General features: G+C 41.4%; 1 protein-coding gene across 1 annotated transcript in view; it reads right to left on the bottom strand.

Moving 5' to 3' along the window:
- The window catches only part of cntnap2a (contactin associated protein 2a), a 283,733-nt gene that overhangs the window by 11,724 nt on the left and 248,246 nt on the right, over positions 1-23,763 (bottom strand). Inside the window, exons 19-23 of the mRNA XM_031850036.1 lie at positions 19,771-19,989; positions 14,921-15,157; positions 10,409-10,642; positions 9,280-9,413; positions 2,408-2,501 (exon numbers count right to left, since the gene is read on the bottom strand). Of these exons, the coding sequence (XP_031705896.1) occupies positions 2,408-2,501; positions 9,280-9,413; positions 10,409-10,642; positions 14,921-15,157; positions 19,771-19,989 (918 nt within the window). The remainder of the gene's footprint in view (positions 1-2,407; positions 2,502-9,279; positions 9,414-10,408; positions 10,643-14,920; positions 15,158-19,770; positions 19,990-23,763) is intronic.

Below are 23,763 nucleotides of genomic sequence, written 5' to 3'. Positions count from 1 at the left end.
AGTGTATAAAAAATATTCAGTTTCCAACAATATAAAACATAAAAAGCAGCAAATGAACACACTGGAGAAACTAGAAGTATGGCACGTTCAGCATTTTTTTTGTTTCAGCTCTCATACTAAGCATTGTCAGGTCTTATATCTACCACTGCAGATCTATATCGATGGCACTGCTTTGGTGTGTTAGAGGGCTCGGGTCAACTCAGTTAAAAGTGTCTTACGTGATGGAAAGAGATGCTCAAAGAGATCGTCTGAGGGAGACTCAGGTAGACGACTGGGAAAATGAAGGAACTGCTTCGGAAAAAAGTGTCTAATGTGGAAGAAACAATATAAGCGACAGCGAAAGGTAGGCTAAATTAGTAGCAAATCACGAAAATATTCCATTACTTTAGGGGTTGTTCATGGTATGTAGACCCTTTGCAGCCCGCATGCAAAATGAAGATTCAGTTAGTGAGGGAACGATGGCTATTGAATATTGGGGCCCTAATCAATGGCATCATTTTGAGCAGATGTAGATAGACAAGTACGGTTTTAATGTGAATTTGTACTACCAAGTACAGAGTTAACTAAGGAGTTAGTTCATAGAAAAAAACATGTTTACTGTATATTAATAATGGTTATATACATTTCTTTCTGCGTATCTCCCATCCCACAATCAGCAGATTGTGAGGTGATAGAGGAGACGTCGCTGCGATCAGTGTGTGTGTGTATGTGTGTGCTGTACCAAACACAGAGTCTCTGTGTCCCAGAAATAGAGAATCTGATAGCCCAGCTATCTGACAGCCTCTCTTGTCTTTGTGGTCCCAACACTGAAGTGGAACAGATCTGATGAGATGTGCTAAATCAAACGCCTGCTTTTGTTCTCTTTTGTTTCTCTCTCTGTCTTTCTCATCCCAATGTTCTCGTCATCCTTTTGTTTTCCTTCTCGATCCAATTTACCTCCTCATGTCATTGTTCTGTCTGTATGTATTATTTTTGTGATGATGTTTACAGGAGGCTCACAATGTTGAGTCTATTGATGTGTAAAGTGTAAGGCTGTTTTGGCATGTGCTGTGACTTTGTCCTGCACGTCCTCAAAGCATCTGTGCTGTGTTAGTTGGGTTAAGATGGATGACTGTGTTCTGTGTGTGCATGGTGCCTGTTCATGTGTGTGTGTGTGTGTGTGCGCGTGCACGGTGTTGCATTCCCAGGGGTTCTGGCGGTGTGTGCAGCAGTCGATAGTTCTGGCTGGTAAGTGAAGTCAGCCATTACTTCAACCTCACCGACTTTCTCGACACTTGAGGTAGAGGACAAAAGAGACATAGGGGAAGGAAGAGAAGAGAGAAGAAGAACAGGATAGAATAGACTCGAGCAGCCTGCAGCGAGATGCAAATAATGAGATACAATCTTCCATCAGAGGAACATTATAAGTAATTGAAGAAGCTAATAGAATTGACAAAAACCAAGCCACAAACCACAGCTAGAAGAAACTAAATATGTAAAGGTATAACTAGCTCTTAATAATGTGTGTAATCAAAGTCTAAGGTGTTTGGACAGATGGTTTAGTGGTTTGTTTGGACCAATGGTCTTAGTTAAGTCAGTGGGAAAAAATACACTGATGTAAAAGATTATGAGTCCCATTCTAATCAGCTTCAGCACTGCAGTGTTCGAGTTTCCTACAAGTAATGCGTCAAAATAGCAGTGACTCACTAACCCAAACAGCTACATCAAAGGGAAAAATAAAAGCTGGGGATTAATATGTTCTGTTATCTAAACTGGTCAAGCACTGTGGGAATTCTGAACAGTCTAATGCTAGGCAATGTGATATCAGGGAGGTTTTAACCAGACAGACTTCATAACCTCATCAGCCACAAATGTTGTGCGTGCAAGCGGCTGAGATCATGTACTGCACCAATATCCCCCATTTAGTCCTTTGGCATCATCTAGTGGACAAATGAGTAATTACAGCCTCTTTTCTTTTGAGCGTATTCATTTATCTTCTTCCTTAATTATTTATTATTGCTCATTAATGTGTATACTAGTGCTTTAAGGACCCGTATGTACATTTAAATGGTTAAAATTTGTATGGATTTACAGAAATAGAATAAAGTTCATAAATACATACAGCACAAGCGGATCAAAATATACCTAAATATAACAACAGCTGAAAAACAACAACACTGTGTCAGTAAGCTCCAGTTGGGGATTACAGCAAGGTCAATCCACATACATTATATACATTTTAATAACTGAATGATGCTTTATTTTCCTGAATTTTGTTTTTTTGCAGTATCAATAGCGTCGATCTGACTTTTCACTAATCCACAATAGAATTGATTACCATTAGAAAGTTGAGCTCCAACTGTTGAGCTGTGTGGTGAAAGCAGAGTGCACAGTGTGAAAATGGTTAAATACGAGCCGACATACTCACCAAAGACTTTGCCCAAGAAAAGCGTCTTAACCAGGTTGAACTGTGTGTCGGAGGCGTCTGGGAGAGTGTAGCTGACTGGAGGGTAATGATCCAACTGAAACAGTCGGAGAGAGGGAGCAAGAGATAATATATTAGTTTTAAAGGGAGTCTGGTTCTAAAACTACTGATCACAGCCTTTTGACAAGACACCCAGCCCAAGACCTGCATCAGCACATTAAACAAGATGATGAAGAAGAGATGGTAATTCATTACTGTCAGGCACTGTACAGCTACAACACAGCACAGCCAAAGGCTCAATAGCTCCCTCTTGTGGTTAAACATTTTCAGTAAAGGGGAAACCACTCACTTAATAATTCATTAATTCCTATGACCCAGTAACATAACTGTAACAAAACCAGACAGTAGACAACCAGGACTCAATAGCATCACCAGAAACTAGGAGTGAAAGATGTCTGTTATTACATTTTAATCAAAAGTCTCACTTCATACTATCATTGCTCATAAGTCACACCAGACCAAATGATTAAAGAAAACCCTTTGGTCGGAAAGTTTTTTTTCCCTATTTGTTTATTCAATCTAGTCACGGCTAAACGCAAACTCAAAAGCGATCTCCCATAATGATCCTGCAACACAAACAGCTCTTCACCAGGACTCGAGAAGACGGATCACACATTAATTAACAATATGCAATTTCTAAAGTCTGCGGTGGGTTCAAAGCCTTTCCCGGGAACTAAAAAAGGAGCTAGGAGAAGCAGCATGTTTACACAGAAGAGCGTCAGTGGAGACGTGAGAGCAGAGAGGGTGATGGAGGGAGGGAATACACGACTTTAATATCACTGCAACATAAATAACTTGTTATTGCTGTTTCACTGAAGTTTCTAATTAGCTTGAAGGCTGCAGCCGGCGCTATTGATGAGAATAATTTCAACCCCGCAAATTGGTTTCTGTGTGTGTTCCAGAAATAAAAGCTCTTCCTTCCTCCCTTCTGTCTGCTCACAGGAGAACTGTATCTCAGCACACCAGCGGCCCAAGCCGGGAGAGGGGAGGTTGATTGAAAACAATGACTTTTGTTACTGTGTGCTTCACTGGAAATTTGTTTCATTGATGTGTTGAATAGCTGTCATATAGCCTGCAAGCAGGGAGCTGAGCCGGACTGTCACTAAAGGGTGTGTGTGTGTAGTTGCTGTTGTTTACAGGTCTAAATCAGTAGAATCCTTCCATACAGAGAATTCCCTCTATCCTCTACCTCTCCGGTACATTTGCTCCCTCTTTCTCTTCCTGCACACACACACACACACAAACACACACAAAGCATATCCTAATTTGATTCTTTCCAAAAGCCCGGTCTCAGTGGAGCATTGTGTGGGTTTTGTTTTCCATGGTGACTGGAGGGTGGGATAATGGGGCACAATTAAATTGCGCTCAGCTTATTTATTTTTATCTGAGAAAACAAATTGGCTGCACAGTCTGGGAGGGCGGTCTGAGTCTCAGAACCCCACAAAAAGGTCCACAGAGGAAGACAGCCAGGGCAGAAACCTAATTTTACCAAACTTTGTCAATTACAACTGCAATTATTAGGACCCTTTCCTTTTACGCTGCACCATTTAGGCAACACAATCTTCTCCTTTAAGCACTGTTGGTGCCTCTTAGGTTACATAAGGCTTACATAAGCAATGTAATCAGGGGTTAGACAAAGAGAAAATTAACAATGGGTGAAATCTTTTTCCCTAACTATGTGCTCAAAAGGAATCTAATTTAGCCAATGTGCTGTATATAGTCAAACTAATTTACAGCACACTGAGAACTTTCATGGCTGCTCTGTTTGCTTAATCATACCTGAGGGACAAAATAAGACTCCCATCACAGATTCAACTTTAGAGAGGATAGGTCCAAATAAATGCCTTTTTCTTTCACTTCAATGACAGTTTGACCTCATTAATAAGTGAACAACTGAATTAATGTATTTTCCCTTTACAGAGCCAGCCACCCACACCACTAATATCAACCACTGCAACAACAATTAGAGGAGAGGAGAGGAGTGGAGAGGAGAGGAGAGGAGTGGAGAGAAGAGGAGATGAGATGAGATGAGATGAGATGTTTGTTGCCTGAAGGGACTCCTCACTTTCATCTCTAAGCCCTCACACTGTGTGAGAGTTTGAAAGAAAGCGAAAGCCAGAGATGGGAACTTATTTTGATCCTACCTTGATATGCCTTTGATAGCGAGCTAACCTGGCGAGACCTCACAAACTGCTTAAAAACCCAAACACTTGCTTCCTGCACTGCATGCTGTATGCCTGTGTGTACATTTCAGCAGGTATTTGTGTGCGCATGCAAATCCACGCCCTGAAATAAGCCTCAGGGCTGTGATGGGGCGAGATAACCTTAATGCATCAAAGTTATCTTTGTTATTTTATTTTGTGGGTCTACTTTCTTTATCTAAAAACAAAATCCTACTCTTCTCAGCCCCCTCCTCTCTCTGACTCTGTAGTCCTTTTTCTTTTGGTCTCCATTTCTCCTCTGCTCTCTTGTCTCTCAGATTCCAATTACCACACTCCTACTTGTCTTCCCACTTGTTCTCTGCCGTGTCTTGAAACGAAACAGTTGCTTGCCTAAATGCCTTTAAGATTTGAAGCCCTGATTACAGTGAGACCTTTGCAGCCTCAGGTAAACACTCCACTCACTCTTTTACCCTGGAAATTGAATTTGATCCACTGGCAGGCCCACCAGCATAACTGGCTCTTATTGCATCTGACTCAAATCTCTGCCTCTCACTCATGCTATTGTATCTCAGATCAAAGCAGCTGTAGCAAGGCCTCTGACGAGCATGTGCGCAAAAATAATAATGGGTTGGTTCAATTTCAAATGCTTGTGGCTTGCTATAACAAAATTGGCATTTTAGCCGTTAATGCATAATGCAATAATTTGTGATCTAATTTCAAACTCGGTAATTAGCAAGTCTACGTTTCAGCCAACGATAATTCAGTTTAAATTTTCAATTACAACATTTCAGCATAGGACTCGTGTTGATTGACTGTAAATGCTGTTGATGGATGGCATTTCAAAGAACTTGCTGGAAACAACACTGACATATTTTCCCATTCTACGTTGATACAGTTCATTTGTTAGCAAACAGCTGCCTCTTTACACATCTAAGGCCCTGTTCAGACCTGACATTAACATGCGTCTTGAGTAATCCGATCACTGGTGGACAGCTTAAAGTACAGGTGTTTATGCACCAAAAACCCATCGAGGACACATCCGATCGCTCAGACCAGAATCTGAGGTGGTCTTGTCCAGTGTCCACAGGAATGTATCCTGGGCCACATTCAAGCAGTCTTTGGTTGCATGCTGGCAAACAGTCCGTGTGGAGAGCGAAAGAGGCGGAGCACATTGGCCGACGAGCAATCACAGAACCCACCGGCTATCGTCTGACAATGATTTCGATTTTTTAATATTTAAAATTAGCTTGTGAACTGGCTACTTGTGAAACAATCTGCTTGTACACGTCATCTCTCAACTCCAACTCCAGTTTCGCATATCAAGTTGCTCATCGAATTGTAAACAAATAGCAGTGTACGGAAAGGCAAGTCTTTGCCCAGATATCCGCTGGTTACACCGGCACCCCAGAAATAAAGCTCCATGCCCCTCCTGAGATCGGGCCTTGTGTGCTCTGATTAATTTGACAAGCAATTAACACACCAGTCATAATTTTAATTTTAATGAAAACTCAAACTCCTGATGCACGTTTATATTTGCATATAGAGCGGGGAGGTCAGTCGAGACACATTCTAATGTTAGGTGTGAACTGACGTATTTAGAGCTGTCCACTTGTGATCGAAACACATTGTCACGCATGTTAATGCCAGGTCTCAACTGGGCCTAACAGATACAGAGTAGTTTATCTACAGTTTATTGTTTCATTGGTGAATCGTGGCATCTGCTTTGGGAAAAATACTGTTTAGTTTTTTGCAATTGCTGAAACACAATTTCTGAAACCAAGGCCCTCTTCGTGGAAACCCTACATATAAAAAAGCAATAACATGAACACATTTTTTGCATAAGCAAGCATTTCATCCCAAACTTTAAACTATATACTATCTTGTAATAGTACTATATACTCCATGTTGTTCAGTGTTTTTGTTGTTGCTGTCCTCCTGAGCAGAGCTATGTCCTGTTCCTCGCAACTCATTCATGTGAGTGTGAGCTACAGTCATGGTTTCTGGCCAAAGATAAATGAACTATAGCTAAAAGCCCTCAAGGATGTGGGAAGGTAGAAGGTAGGAGGAATGGTGAGGTAGAAGGAGAGCAGTGTAGTGGACAGATGAATTATACTGAATAATTATGAATTTTGAAGTATGGCAAGTCTTTGTAGTGAGTTGACCAGACTGTCTGTTGGTATGCATGTCCACATCTGTTTACCCATGGATATTAAGGGCATGTTTGTACCTTGAAAAGAGCCCAGAGGCAGTCAGGCAACATGAAAGTTGTACTCATCAAAGTAATCTTCGTTAGCACACCTTCTGGCTCTACTTTTCAAGCCTTATCTATCAACTTAATCTATTTCCTCTCTACATCCGACCCCCTCAGTTCCCATGCTAATGTTTAGGTGGTGAACCTATCAATTAAGGAGAAAAACATTCAACGGATTGTTATTAGAGTAGCCTACATCCTGAGCACATGGGGAGTGGTAAACTGGGGCTATTGATCGTTAGTATTTCAGTCACACACTGAACACTGGGATGAACACAATATCTCAACACAACCAGGCAATGATCAACCAGTGGAGCACACAGTGTGTGCATGCATGTATGTGTTTGTAATAAGCAAATAAGTGGTCTGCTGCTCCAATCTCTCTCCACACCAGTAAAAAGGGGGTGTGTTGTGTTGAAGTGCTCCCACTGGGGTGATCAGCAGCTGCAGGATGTGATTTTCTCAGAAAATGAGGACGATTTCCAAAGGATGTTTCAGTTTTCAATTTTCTTCCTGCCACAGTTTTTCATTGCTCTACATGCAATGAGATACAGAAAGGGATAAAGACTTATGTAGAAGAGGAGATGTAATGATTATTGGTTGTCAAATGTACCGTCTGGCCAACACCTTAATGAAAGCAACAGTGAAGGAGCTACATTTGTATTTATCAAAAGAGACGGTGACATCCTGACACGATAGCCAATTAGAAAGAACACAACTAATCATATATTCACCGTCAACCACGTGCTTTATGGACTCAACTATATTTTATCTTGTGTCAGTATAATGCAAGAGACAAACCCGTCCTTTGAAAATAAAAACCTCATTGAGATTTTCTTCATCATTATGTTTACATTTGAATCTCATTTGTCAAATATTATGTTTCATTAATTTACTTCTATGTTCAAAAAGAATAAATTAAACATCCTACAAATATGTTGATTCATATATATTATTGTCATTCTCCTTATTCATACTTAATTTGTTCTAATGTTATTAACGCAGTGGTTGGTTGCTTTGTCAAATTACATCTATGGTCTATTGTTATTGTTATTATTAATTTTATACATAAATATTTTAAATTAATAATATATATGGTGTTAAGGTACATCTTTTTCTCTACAATAATTTCTGAAATAGAGGTCATGCAGACCTAGGTCAAGTGCCTCATGGATGGAAAGTAATCCATGAGGACACCGTGGATACGACGATAGAGAAGATTCTCTGAGCATGATCAATAAATCCAAAGAGAATAAACAGGCCAGAATGTAAGCAAATAGCTGAAATATCAGTAAGAACAAGGCTATACAAAATAATGGACATGATGCTCTCCACACAGTTGTCTGCACCCTCATTTTGCGGACAGGAGATGAGTCAATGGCTCGGGTTAATGCAATGCCTCCCTCTGGCCACTAGGGGGTAGATAGTGAGCATATGATTGAGTTACTCTTTGGATGTTTAGGGACGCATACTGTATGAAATGGCTGAACTATGTAAATCCTACAATGTATGCCATTTGCAAGCAATAATGGCACAAAACATGATGTGCAAACAAGGTATTCAAATTACACATTCTACAGGAGGCCATGCATGCACAAACTGTAATGTAGCTGTTCAATTGAAGAATTCAAACTTTTATCATTTTCCTTTTTGGTTCTCAAATAAGAAAAAGCAAACCATGCAACTACACATTTATCCTGATCTGGATGAAACCAGTAACAAGGTTTTACAAGCCACTGCCATCCATTGAGTCCCCCTTAAACTGCAGCCTGCAGCCAAATTGGAGCATTTTAGCACAGAACAACGTCTGTAATAGTTTAGCTGAATTCTCACTCCATCCTTGACAGCTACTGACTGAAGCTCGGCTGTATTGATCCGCACTAAGCTGTTTAGCTGCACAAAACGCAAGAGCCAACAAAAAAAACACCCGCACATGACCACAGATACACACAAATGTACGTGCGCAAACACATTGTCATGCACAAGCACATACACGGTCAGTCTCTCTTGCTGCGTCTCATACACACGCATCCACGCACGCCAAATACACAAAACATACGCAGCCCCAATAACACCACAGTCTGCAGTCATACAACACACACACAGATCGATGCATTCTCTCTGTTGCTATACTTAGGCTGTCTAGTGGAAGTGGATTAACAGTGGCAGAGGACAAGCACTTTCATCACAGCAGAAAAAAGAACAGGGCACTGCTCTCCCATTTGACTTAATACTAATAGTGGCTGGGCGTCGTGTATGCGAGTGTTGGATGCTCTCCTTCTTTGCTTGTAAGTAGGACCATGAAATTGATGCGTGAGTCTTTTGACTTCTGAGCATCAACTAAAAGCCTAAAATATGTGTTTGAGAGTGGTCAGATGTGTGTGTGTGTGTGTGGTCTGTACCTGGATCGTGATGCTTCTGTCGACACGGGACATGTTAATGCTATGTGGCTGTCCGTTGGCCAGGTTACGCTGGTCCACATCTATGGAAAATGGCTCCCTCAGACCTCCCAGGTAATACCGGACCTGTAGTGAACCTGAAGACATACAGGCCAGTGGTTTGAAACCTGGTCTGGTTATATGACCAGACCATCTCTTCTTTCCCACTTCTCTACAACGGTTGAAGCGCGAGCTCTCATCAATAAGTACCCGAAGTTCAAGTTTTAGTTTATTGCCATATACATTAAAAAGTACAATCGTACATGCAAATGCAATGGAATGCACTTTCCCTGGCCCGGTAAGCCCTTAAAACTGTATATCATAAGAATGCATAAAAGACAAGAAGAAGAAGAAATCCTACAATAATAAATCCCTGTGAGTCATTCAAAGTGCTCGCTGTTCAATTGTCTAACTGCCTGGGGGGAAAAAACTGACTTTGAAGCTCTGATGCTTTGAATAAATACATTGAATTTTCTAAATAGTTCTCAAGGACTGGCTGCATAAATCACGATTGCTGAAAAATCCATAAGTAGTTAGTGTATTACTAATTGATGACACTAAAGACTTGCCATTTTGTAATTCATTTTGTTCATTACCCACTTGTTTTCCTACACAAGTACTCTGAATGAACTGGACTTAAGGCCAAAATGTGAGGGTGATGAATAGAGGGTGAAACCCTGAATGATTCAGAGGGCCCACAGCTTGACTGTGACTGGGATTATAGATATTGACTATTTTAGGCCCTGAGTGAGCAGGGGGCCCAAGAATCTATAGCAGCACCCCTAGGCAGTGTGAGTATTTTGTAGTTCTATTTTTGTGGTTGTGCACATTGATTTGTGAAACGCTAGATGGCACTGCCAATTTTTTTTTAACTTTATTTAATCGAAGCACTTCGCTGCCTGTCAGCCCCAATTCTCAGTGGGAGGCCGCTGACTGGAGAGGATTTTTGAAGATTATAGAACTTTCTAAACTGTGCTGCAAGGACAGTCTTTGAAAATGTACTTTGTCACACTAACAAGCATTACTCTGTGCAGACTTCTCAGTGGTGAGCCGCCATATATTGCATGTGTGTGTGTGCGTGTGTGTAGCTTACCATTCTGCCTTAAGACCACAGCCAAATAATCCTGCGTCTTGGAGCTGACATACATCAGAATAGCTGGAGCGTTGGAGGTGCTGAAACTGAAGGCCACTTCCTCCTTTGTTAGATTCACTTCATGTGGTGTCAGCTGGTGCGTCAGGATCTTTGCATCCCTGCTGGCTCCTGCAACTGCTTCAGGCATGAAGTTGTACTTGACTAATGTTCCTGCCTCAAAGAAACCCCCAACATCTGGGATAGAGGAGAGAAGTAAATAAGAAAAACATATTAACACACATGTAAGACAAGTGGGTGTACACAAACAAATACGATAAACGCTTGTCAATGTGTTTACGCTAATACTAGAATTATCATATTATAGATGAATCTATGCATAAAAACACAGGGAAGAATGAAAAAGGAAGACAGAAAGAAAGAAAAGAACTACGATTATCGCCCCACGGTCGTATGTCTCCGCCTACCAATCAAGGTGCAGATTACATCCATGTCTGTCCAAAATGTCATCACCTCTTCATTTTATGTTATAGAGATTTGTGAGAAATTGTCATAATTAGCATTTTAATTCTTGAGTCATGGCCAAAAAACGTGTCTAGAGATATTGCGTTCATGAGAATGGAACAGATGTGATGTCACAGTGACCTTTGACCACCGAAATCTAATCAGGATGAAAAATTTGAAGACATTCCTGAGATATCACCTTCACAAGATGGATGGAAGTATGAGCGACTCGAGAACAATACCCCCGGCCACGCATAAAATCCCTTTCCATCAAAATAAAGCCACAGGGAACCGCACATAAACTCACACATGACGAGACACAACAGGGTAAACATATTAAATGGCGAGAGAGAAAAAAGCACACACATAAATATGGCTGTGTTCAGGAGGTGTAGTAAAGTGGGTGTTAAATTGCTGTACTCCGGCATCTGAAACCAAACAATACATTGTTTGCCAGTACATTAACAGACCTAATGGCATACTCCAGCCATTCCAGGAGGCTTATTGATTCATGTAATCAAGTGCTGAGAAGATGGGGCATTATTTTTTCAATGCTCGTGTTCTGCTCTTGTTTGCGTTTACGTGTGTGTGTATGTGCAGGCAAGCACAATGCACTATGTTAGTTACGGTTGAAAAAAAAGGCACGGTGTGCGTGAAATTAAAGAAAATGGTTCCAGGGAAAGCAATGAGCCTTGGGTTGTGTGTGTACGTGTACGTGTGCGTGTGCGTGTAAATGCCATCGAGTGTTTCTTGACATGTTCGCCTTCCCAGCGTGGCAGCAGAGAAAATGTAGAACTACGCCTCTTACGAGTGAAGGATACTAAGTGAACACATTTATGCATCTTATTTTAAAGCTTCATGTCACCAATCGTCTCCCGCCGGACAAAATACTTCAAGCTACATTACTTCAATTCAATACAAGACTTATTACTAGAAAATAGGAAAGTTCTCTGACTGGTGCTGGCGATTTTGTCCTCTATTCTGCTGTGCACTGATATTGTTTCGAGCTTTGGAAGTCTGGGGAGATGCATTTTACCAATTGTTCTGCGTTAACCAAGCGAAGAGCGTGTGAAGTTTTCAAATAGCCTGCTTCTCACTTCGTCTTCTGATGCAGCTGCATTGTTCTGCCAAGATCCATGCTGCAGGGCATTATTTTGAATCAGGCAAAATGCAGTATTTCTGTCGGAGCAGCATGCTTGATTGAAATTCTTAAAAGTGTTACAAAACAATATATGAAAAATCAAATCAACATAACAAGCCTCAATATCTATGGACAAAGGACGTCACAGAAAAACCTTTGCTTCTTACATTACATTTATCAAGTGTCAGGTCAGAAATGACACATTAGCTTCGTCTTTTACTCTAAACGTGTCATATGAGTTAGTTAGCCAGCTTAAAAAAACTATCATGTTAGGAAGCCAGCAGACTGTGAATTCTCTCTAAATGCAGCTTTGTTTAATCTATAAATGTTTCAGAGTAAATGGCATTGTGCATTGTAAAGTGAGTGAGAAATATCCAATTACGTTAACCTAGATAAGTACGCTACAACCGAACGCCGAATAAGAGATTTGTTTTGGGAACCAAAAAGGTTACAATTAACTTCCACCAACTGAAAACACATTGTGAAAGGGTTAGAATTGTAAGATGAAAACTCTGACAACTCTCAGACTGGACAACGCCGTGGTAACCTGTCAATCACAAGGTAGCCCCGCCCTAAAGCATACAGAGGTTGCCGCCTGATCCGGAGATAAAACTATAAGCCTGAAGAAAAGGCAGGACTTAACACTTTAAATAATCCGTTAATGGGGTAAAGGTTAGGATTTTAGTTTGTTCATCGTCTTTATTATGTGGGGCCTTTGTGTAACCTGTCTTAGCCTTCTCTGCCCTCCTGAAAAAAAAGAAGAGAGATTCTGATTTGCTGCCCAGAGCCTCAGCAGCAACACACACACAAAAAACTGTCTGGAAGCACAAGGGTGAATGAGAAAACTCCACTCCAGGGCAGGGACTCTTTATGTGTGTGTATTCTATGTCAGTGTGTGAAGAAGTTTTGGAAAGGGAATTTGTGCAAGCATGCAAACCTCTACAGGTATCTACGAATGTGTGCGTGCGTGTCCATGTATATGTATGTACATGTGCACATTGGCTCCGTGTGACCCTCCAGGGCAGAAAAGCAGAAGAATGAGAGTGTATAATAATAATACTGTGGGGTCCCGTGAGCAGTGTGTAAATATGGATACAATGGAAATGCACTATGCAATTATGGCTGGCTTCATGCATTTTTCACTCGCTTGGAGGATGGGGAGAGAGGGGGAGAAGTTCGGAAAAGGAAAAAGCAAACAGGAGAGGGGCAACTGGGAGAGTAGAAAAAAAAGGCAAAGGTAAGTGTAAAGGGGAATAGGTAAAGTAAAGAGGCAGTCGAGGAGAAGAAAAAAATGGAGAAGCAGAAGAGAGAAAAGAAAATATTTTAGCTGGACAGTAGCACAAAGCGAAGCAAGAAGAGGAAGCAGTGAATCGTAGATAAAAGTGAAAGGAGATAGAAAGGAGATGAGAGAAGACAAGGAAAAATAAGGCAGATGTGTGAAGAGCGAGTGGAAAAGGGGAACACAAGGAGGAGAGAATAAAGAATACAAAGAAGATGAAGACTGGAAGACTGGAAGTACAGATGAGTGAAAATAAAGAACAGAAGGAGACAGGAGAGAAGAAAAGTCACATGTCATGCACAGGAACAAACAGACACAAAGCCGTGCTCTCTCCCTTTCTTTGCCTCTCTCTTTTCTCTAACACGAGCACAGACCGACTAATACACACACACATATACACACACACACACACACACACACACACACACACACACACCCTCGCACAGACAGTAATCTCTGTTCTCTAAATCCTGATTGGTCATGACAGGATTCAAAGGAGGTCTTCTCATGTTTTACACTAGCATATCATCACACACTGTTACCCTCTTCCCAGGCACACACACACACACACACACACACACACACACACACACACACACAAAGACACACACAAACACAGACACACACCCACTTCGCTTTTCTGTCATCTTGTCACCCCCCCTCCCCCCCTGCCAAGAGCACGGGGAAAAACACTATTAGGCTTTAGGAAACAAATTAATTCACGTGTCGGGGATCAACTCTCTGACTGGGAGCTAGGGGAAAGCCTCTGACAGCACTGCTGCTCTTCTCCCCAGAGCATTTTATGAAAACTTGTTTTGGGAACTTTAATGCTGCATCTAATGAATCCCTGTGAAACAAACATGATGTTGTAGCAATATGCAACAGTGCAGGAGCAGAGCTGACCCACCGCTTAGTGAAGTGACTTGCATTTTGTTTTTTAGTTTGATCTCTCAGCTCTGCATTTGCACAGTTTCAGCAGTCAGTGAGTGCACTCTTACGTCCGGGAGAATTGGTGAGTAAGCACAATATCACTCTCAATCGATGCCTTTTATCATGAGCCCGAACACTTTCAACACCGACAGCTGCAAATTGAATAGGAAGTGAGGACAATCACAGAGCACAACCAAAACCACAGTGGGTTGTCAGGCAATGACGCTCATTGAAACACAACTACTCCAGCAGTAATCATGGCGCTATTTGCCTCTGGCTTTGTGAACTAAAGAGGGACGATGCCAATGATAACGTGGCTTCACAAAGATGCCCGTAAAACTTACTGGAAAAGTGTACGCTGACAGATAATGACTCAGTGTGTCATCCTACAATTTGGAGCAGAAAGGTAGTTTGTTAGGTTTGAGGAAGGAATAAAGGAAATAAAACAATAATTTATCTGCTACTAGGGAATTGCAAAAAACCCCGCAGTGTCGTCAAAGAGAAAATAAAATCGGACATAAAATAGTTCCTGAAAGCCCACATGAAGAGGGATTGATTTGTCTTGCAATTGAAGCTTGAAAGATGAAGAGCAGCATGATGCATTTGAGGCATTCATAGTCCCATGATCGACCAACAATAGGACACTGAAAATGTCTCTCACCTCTGGTGCAGAACGGGCCGTCATAGGCAGTGGCGGTGCAGTCACACAAGTAGCCATTATACCTCTCCACACACTTCCCTCCGTTCCGGCAGTACATCCCAAAACTGGTACAGTGGCCTTGGCAACCGGGCTTGACCCCCGGCGTGACCTTGGCCCTCTCCTCCAGGTCGAGGGTGATGCCGTTCATCCGGAGGGCTCGGATGCAGCCCAGGAACCCCCTCTGCCCCCCTGCAGCACCTGAGGAGCAAGGAAGAGAGGGGTGGTGGTATCGGCGTAGCAAGGAGATGTAGCATTCGGAGATAGGACAAAAAACAAATACAAAGAAGGCCAAATGGAAGTCAGGGTCACAGAAGTCATTCTGAATGTAAGAGGCTGTTTTAATCTCTTTATAGGAACGTTAATATCCTACCGCCTGGAGGAAGCCGCTCATGTCACGTTAATCGTTCCGACTGCGACGCTGTTCTTGGAACAACCTTCAACTCGTTTGATTTCTTCACTAATTAAAACAGCCTAATGAACACTGTGTCTTAATGAACATCTCACAAGTATACACACGCAAATGGATGCATGAATGCGCATAAACTACATACTACAGACAAACACACGCACATTTCAAACACACCACACACAGCGCACCTGATGCGAATGAGTCAATACAAGCATTAATGCTTAGCCTTGGGCTGTCGATAGCCATTCCTCTAAAGCGCCTCCATCGTCATTCTGGCCCTGCACCATTGCAGTCTAACTACCCATTAACTTGGACAGAGTAGGGGTGTTAAATAGATTAATGTGCACCTAAATGACTATAGCAATAAACACACTCATAAACATGCACCCACAGGTACATATTCAAGCGTACAAATGCACACCCACAGAGGACGGTAACACTGTATGGATAAGTACACGAGTATGGGCGCACACTCACGCACACTGTCATTAACAAGAGCCGAGGGGCATTTTAGTTATTAAAACCTCTCAATTGCATCCTTTGGATTATAGAAAAGCGTTCGTTCAAGAAGACGTGTTAAGGAGACTTCAACACACACTCGGATTGCCCCCTCAACAGCTGCATTCCCACATACACACATCTGCTGGCTTAGCCGAACAGTTACAACGCAGATCTAATAAGATTACTAATACATGTACTTTGATTTTCTCCAGCCGATACATTATTCACACATCAGGATGCAGCAGGGCTTTCACACGCTTTCTCTACTTTCCATTCCCACAAAGGGTTTGACTTTTAGCAGACCTGTTAATTAATCTATTTTGTACTACTGATTGGCTGGAGGTTTCTGCCACCTGTTTACCCAGGTCTAAATCAGTCTCTGATTGAATGGACAGCAGGCTCTGAGGCCTGCAGAGACCAGGGCGGACACGTACACAGGTACACACACACACACACACGCACACACACACACACACACACAGGTGCATACAGATTCTGTACAACTCACAAATGGTGTGTAATAGAGCCTGACTGATACTGACTGAAGTCAACATTGGCTTCTCACAGAAATACATGTTTTGGTAAATATGGTGGCATAAAGGTAAAACTGTATTGCTGCGCACTAAATTGCAGCAATATTTTATAGACTGCATTTTTTTGTATGTGTGCTGTCATTCTTACTTCAGGTAAATATATTTTGTTCTATGTGTTCATCTAATTTTTCCGTTAAATAAATTATCCTTTCTTGCTGCCAATGATAGATTTTTATTTTTCTTTAATATCAGGGTAATACTCTACTGACAAAATGAATGAATGAAAATGCTGTATGCACTTAAATACTGTATGGAGTTAAGAGAATGGACATACAGTGTGCATGTTTATGTATGTAAACATGTGTGTTATTTTAAGCCTGATCCTACAATGCAAATTGAGTCCCCATCTACACCAACTGGCTGCACATCTGCTGCCCTGCTGTTCTTCCATTATCATTGTACGAGTGGTTTAATAGAATGGTGGTATGTGCTGTTTCCTCCTGTAAGTCTGTCTGCTCTTCAGCACTGAGATCCCCAAAACAGTGTTTGCCCACTCTATGTTTATTGGGGATGCACTTTAAGATGCAATTTGTTTTGATTTTAGATGAGTATTTTTGATTCAAAAGCCTTCCTAACCTAGGAGATGATATTATCATAGAAATCCCATTTTACCAGCCCAGTGGTTGATATCTGTTAGTTTACAGCAATGTCTTTTTTCCCCGACTATCTCTCTTAGAGGTCCATAATGGGCTTGCTTCTGATGGATCACTGCATGGAAAATATACTTGTGTATTGCAATAAGGCTGAATCTACAGGCATTCCTCATAAATTTGTGTTAATGTAGAGCATGAATCAAAAAAGTAGCAGCATGAGTGCATAAGAAGTTACATTTTAAAAGATTAATCAAGGCTTTATTTTAATCACAACTCGTGTAGAGCTGCTGCAAAATCCGATCCAAACACACTCTGTTTGATCTGCGAGGTCCGTTGCATTCCCGTTTGTGTGTACTGTGAAAACTGAAGACGTTTTGTCTGCATCAATGTCACAGAGACATTTCATTATATTCATTAAATGTTACCTACTGTCTTGGCAGGTGAGCGAGGCAGGCTTCCCTGTGACAGGTGTCGCACACATGCAGTGAGTAGAAACAAGCAACAAGACGTCGATCCGGGAAGACAGAAAAACCAAAGCAGAAAAGAAAGACAAAACAATCCAACCATGAGAGAATTGAGCAAAAAACATGCAAAAACATTTTTAAAAAAAAGGTATGATGGTGAGCATTAATCAAGATGGGAATCAAAAGAACAGATGGCGGCATTAAATTAATAAAATGTGGCAAGATTGATCGTTACGTGCATGTATGAAGTGAATTGGAGAGCTAAAAGTTAACAGTGTGAAGGAAATGACAGCAGGCTGATGGTATAACATTTACTCTCAGGGCCATTAGAGCAAATGAGCCACTGTGCAGTAAACACTAAAGTAATCAAATGCTTGATGAGGAGCATACTGATTGAAAGAGAGAGAAGGAGCTGATACGGCCACAGATATGAGAACAAGGTGGGCAAAATAAAGCTCCCTGTTGTACTTCAATAATACGAGATTATGTGAAATCATACAAACAGATCACAACATCATTGTTGAACTCCTTTTTTAGGTCTCTGGATTGCATTGTTTTTTTTTCTACCTCACTACTTTCAAACGGCTGCATCAATATCAATCAGAGACGATGTGTGAAGTGACAGGGGAAGAATCTGTTCAGACAACATCCTGACGCCTGTGGGGCTCTCCCCACACATTCCAAATCAAACGCTTAGTGTCAGAGAACAAATCTAAACCACTTCCCTTTAGTGACTGGGTCACTTCCTCTGTAACTTCTTAAAGCATTCCTCAAATGAGGATTAAGCAGGGATTAGAAATCAGATATGAGAAGGTGCTGACACCTCTATGGCTGTTGTTACATACAAGTCTTTCCCTGCTTTATCTCTGTCTTCCACTATCGCTTGTGTTTTTAGATGTGTGCCACACAGAGCAGGCCTGAGGCTTCTCCTGTCTTCCTTCGACAAAAAAAGACAGAGTACACACATGCAAATGAGGCCGAGGCGCTATTTGGAAGCCATTTTGTTCCCGGTTTCAAAGTCACCAGTCGCACTGCAACGAAACCTTTTCTCGCACCTTTTCGGTTGACTAAACGAAAGTAGAAATATACTGAGAGACAAATTGGGACATGATAAGGTGAGGAGGCTTCAGCAGCGTTCGGATCAGCAGAAGTGATGAGACAGTGAAATTATATTATAAACGGGGATCAGGGGGTTGAGGCTATCACATCGGGATGCCTGATTGGAATTTGGAAGAATCTCCTTTGGGCAGAACTTTTTTTCCATGAGATAGTAAGACTTCTGTGATCCGCCTCAGCAGTTTTCCTTCTATCCGCAAATCCCTGAAACTATTTTAGCCCAAGAGTTTGGTTCATAGCATATTGACAGCTCAGCACAAAAGGCAGCGTGATACAGAGATGTAAAAGAATAAGAGGAAAACTGGACATATCTTGTGCCATGTGAACTGCTGATGAGCTTGAGACACATTGTTCGGAGAGGAGGATGAAGGGAACTAACCAGACGTCTAAAAAAATGTAGGCATAATTGGTGTGATAATAAGGCTTGATCTGTCTGGTACAGAATGTGTGTGCAGGAATAGGAAAAGCCAAAGGGTTGATATCGTCCTTGTGCAATAATAGTTTCTTAATCCACAGCAATATAAATGAGCCAAAGTATTAAAGTATAGAAGAAATGACCTCTATAAGTGAATTAAGTTAGTTTTAGTCACACACCCTCACAGCCAGCACAGAGGCTCAGTTTTAACTTTATCAAGATCACTTACATGGATTAATTTCTGAGGATGTGCGTGTGTGCTCATGTGTGCAAATCATTAAATGTGAAATGGCTGTGTGTGTGTGTTCTGGATTATTATGAATTTAATTAGCACTGTTTGTGGCGAAGATGGACTGAAGCCTCTTTATGAGACAACCCAGTGATTTCAAGTAAAAGCTGCCACGCCTTTAACTTCTGAAACAATCAGACGTCCTCACAGTGGATGTCCGCATCTGAGGGCAACATTACTAGAAATAAAGACAGCACAGAATATTTATTAAGTCAATCAAAGTACGGTTACACTATTGATGTGTACTTAGGCATTTGCCTTCCACACATAAGAGCTCGCAATTATGGCGTGTTTGTCTCTGTGAGTGTCCCTTCTACACAAAGCGGATATTAAATGCTGAAATTGCAATCAAATGTGTGTACATGAGTCATTCTTACACATGAGCGCTGTTAATTGTTTGGATTGTGTGGGGGAGTGTGTGTGTGTCTTACCCACGTAGAGTTGGCTGAACAGCTCTAGCCGTGTGTGCCCCTGAGCAGGAGCAAGCTGAGACGCCCGATATGTCTGATCCAACTGAAGGACTGACTCTTTGACGTTTCGCTCGGCCATCACGCGATGCCATTGGTCGTCATTGAGGGGCGCGGCCGAATGTACCGTCAACTCCACCGGTCCGTTTCCGACGTCAAAGGAGAAGGAGATGACTTTAGGAGCTGCATGGAGAGTGTGAAAAAAAGAGTCAATTCTCCTGGAATCTTAGCTACCGAAGTCGAATGTCAAACCACATAAAGCAAACATCACAACTTTCTAAAACCCCAAAACTCTGTTCTGTCATAGTCCTCTCTGCAGGTAAATATGCATTCAATTTCTAATCTAATGGCTCATTTGCTTCAAGGCGATTCATTTGGCTTGTATAGATTTCAGCTTTGCAATACACGACTGCTCACAGCTTTGGACAGGACTAATCTCACAGACAGTCGATAGATGCCAGGAACTGTTGGTTTTGCATGGCATGCAGTTGTATCACAGCAGTTTTCATGTTTTTTTTTCTGTTCTAGACTTTTAGAAGTTTTCCTAGTTTTTTAGGGAGATGAAAGCCAAAGAGAGAGAAGAAACAGAGAGACATTTGAAGATAAATGACGAAGAGAGTGTGTTGATGAACAAAAAGAAGGAAAATTAATGAAAAATGAGCGCAGGATGGCCTTGTTTTTCATTAATTTTCATCATCTTAGAGTAAGTGGATTTGTGTGTGTGTTTTGATGGAAATGCCATAAAGTTGATTGCTTCTCTGCAGTTCAGTAGCCTAACATTTCAACAGAACAACAGGGGGCACTGTTATACCTTTTATGACTATGGCAGGTCAAATGTTCATCAATATTTCTGAATTACAGTGTGTGTGTGTGTGTGTGGGCGTGTGTTTCCACCTACCACCTGTTCATTCCAGATGTTTTTGCTACTGCATTGGTGAGATCACTATCTGATGGATTTGAACTCTGTAGGGAACAGTGATCAATCTGTAAACAGTGTGTGTGTGTGTGTGTGTGTGTGTGTGTAATCCCAGAAAAAGAGTGCGTGTGTGTGTTCTTATTTCAACCCCTCTCTCAACTTGACACAGTCGTAAATTATGTCCACATGACGAGACATTTGAAATGTTATTTTGAGACACAACTAACTGGTCATACTAGATATTATACAGCTTTACATATATTAAAGCTAAGTAGCTTTTCTCTTTCCTGACTGGAAGACACTGTTGGTTTGGATCCACCATTTTATTATTAGAGTTATTATTATACGTCGTTTCTGACAACATATGCTCCATAATGTGTGGACCAAAGGTGTTTAATTAATGCTTGTCACTGCAAAATGTCAAAGGAATCATTTTTGCCTTGACCTATGAAGGGAACGAAGCAACAGTATGAAAACAATGAGGGTATTATTTCTGCTGCTGGAAAGATGATTTGCAATTGTCAAATTAAAACCCAATTTGACTCTTTCCTTAATGTGGTACTACTGTGAGGCCGCTGTATAAAAGCTGTGTATTCTGGGTGGTGCCATATGGTGGTTACTGGCACCAGTGTGCTGCAGTCTTAGAGATGATGAATAACTACTTCACAGATTTATATATTACTGCTCCATTATAGCTTCATTAGGCTCAGATATTAGAATGGATCATTTTATGTAGCGGTCAATTGGGAAACAAACATTTTTTTCCCTTTGCCCAATCAATATGCCGAGCCCCTTTCTCCTTTTCATATAACTTTTATCTAATTATCTGTTTCACTCCTCTTCCATTTTTCAAACTCTTGATTCCAGTGTACACGACACAAATAGTTATTCTGTTGTCTTTGTTCTTTTGTTTGCTTGTTCTTTCTTTTCTTTCCAGCATCCCCACAGTCCCCTGTGTCTCTCCTCCTTTCCCTCTATACTACTTCCTCCATTCTTTAATTTCTTCAGTGTTTGTTATTTTGTTTCTTCATATTAAGCTTGGTTTCTTGCACTCACCGATCCCTTATGAATCAGTCACTTTGCCCCCCCCCCCTATCCCCTTCATTCCTTCCTTCCTTGATCCCTTTCTTGCAGACATTATCCCTTCCGCTTGAGATGAGATGCAAGTACACCAGAAATCATCTCAGCAAAAGCTTGTCTGGATGTGCATTAACCTATAGGCTCTGCAAACGCTTAAACATTCAACAACCCACAAAACACAACACAGTGAGCCACAGAGTGTAAGCCCTCTGACAGGTTTTAGTACACTGAATTAATGACGTCTCTATGCAGGGAGCAAGTCTGAAGGGTAGGGAGGAGCGCCATCAGTTATTTGAAATGTTGAAAGAAAGCCAAACATATATCAGAATACCCCAATAGAAACAAAGCTATAGCAATGCTGCTATAGCAACGCCGGACGGCATGTGAGTGTGTGTTTGATTGTTTCTGTGTTGTTTAAGCAGCACTGCAAAGCAAGATGGATGCCCTCCAACTTTCTTTTTTATACTCCGTCCACAGGCAGGTATGAAAACTTAAGTACCCTCAGAGCACAGAGCTCGCCTCCTCTATTTAAATAGCTGTGATGGATGATAGAAGTGTCAACATAACGTAGGTTTTTGTGTGTGAGACACACCTAGTTAGCCTAGAGAAAAATATTTTTTTCTCTTCGCTTTCTATTAATCTTTTAATATGTAGGCTTAAGGAGCTAAATTATGCTTCAGTCTTTATGTGAAATCTCACTGCTTGTGTGGCTGTGCATATATGTGTGTGTGTGTTTTGTCTAATGTGAAGTTTCACTTTGTAGTTTTTCAGCTTTCTTCAGATGGCTGGCAGTGTATTTTCTCTGTGACCTCTTTTCTGTTATACTTGCTCAATCTTTGTTGTTTGTTTCATTTGCTTTGTTAGTCTTTTGCTTTGTGTTCTCCATCCCTAGGACGGCCGGAACAGTGAAGAGTTAAAGCAACTTCTCAAAAGCGATGCATCTCTTTGTGACAAGAAAAGACTCTTCAAATAAAACCTTGTTTATGCTATCAGCAAAAAACATGCATGCCCACAATCCAAAGAATCCTGAGTGCTTCTTAATGTTCTTAATGTGTACACAGAACAGATATAGTGAGATAAATATTCCCATGTGACAGTTTTTGAAGAAAAGTCTGAAAAATGTCTGTAGTGGTGGCTGGTTTGCTTTTCTATTTAGTAGATAACTTCATATTGCTTTACAAGTCATAGAGGCATCTGACAACTTTCGAAAGCTCGAGATGCATAGTGCTGAACTTCAGATGTAAACTTTGTGTCAGTCTGGTCTTCACATAAAAAAAGGCAATAACACAAATTTATAAGCCGATGTCCGAGTGGGAAAGAGCATTTCCCAGCTGGATGCCAGACTGAAAGTGTTTATAACCTTTGGGCAAGACTATCACTGTAATTGCAGTAATTGTAAAAACATGGCACATACATACTTTCCACTGAGCCACAGAGCACCCCAGAAGTCAAGCCTTTCTGTATTTAGGGAGCTTTCTATCTGTCCCCAATCCTGTTACCAGTCCAGTTCACATGGTTCAGAATATGTCTTCTATATCTCAAATCTGTCTATGTTATTAAGATTCAAAGAGGAAAAGTGTCCACCTGATGGCTTTGAGTCCTCTGAGTTCACAGTAACGTGTGTTTTGTACAAGGTCATGCGTGTGTTTTGAGCTCCTGCAATGGCACAGCTATGCTATTCTGGCCTAATGCTAGTTATTTCATACCTTGACGGGATTGTAGCAGATACAGTTTTTGCACCAGTGAGAGGGCCGAGATTAGGTGTGTATTTATGTGTGTGGGCGTGCATGTGTGTGCATGCAAGTCGCTTTGTGAGTGTGTGTCTAAACGTGTGCTGTGGGGCAAAACGTAAGATGATAGCAAGGGAGAGGGGAGAGGAAATCGATGTGGGGCATTTTGAAAGCCTCGGGGGAGACACACACACACACACACACACACACACACACACACACACACACACA

This window comes from Anarrhichthys ocellatus, unplaced genomic scaffold (assembly GCF_004355925.1).
Source record: "Anarrhichthys ocellatus isolate YVR2014 unplaced genomic scaffold, GSC_Weel_1.0 scaffold10, whole genome shotgun sequence".
Taxonomy (NCBI): Eukaryota; Metazoa; Chordata; class Actinopteri; order Perciformes; family Anarhichadidae; genus Anarrhichthys; species Anarrhichthys ocellatus.
Note: the sequence above shows the minus strand (reverse complement) of the source record. Positions and strands in the feature narration are given on the sequence as shown.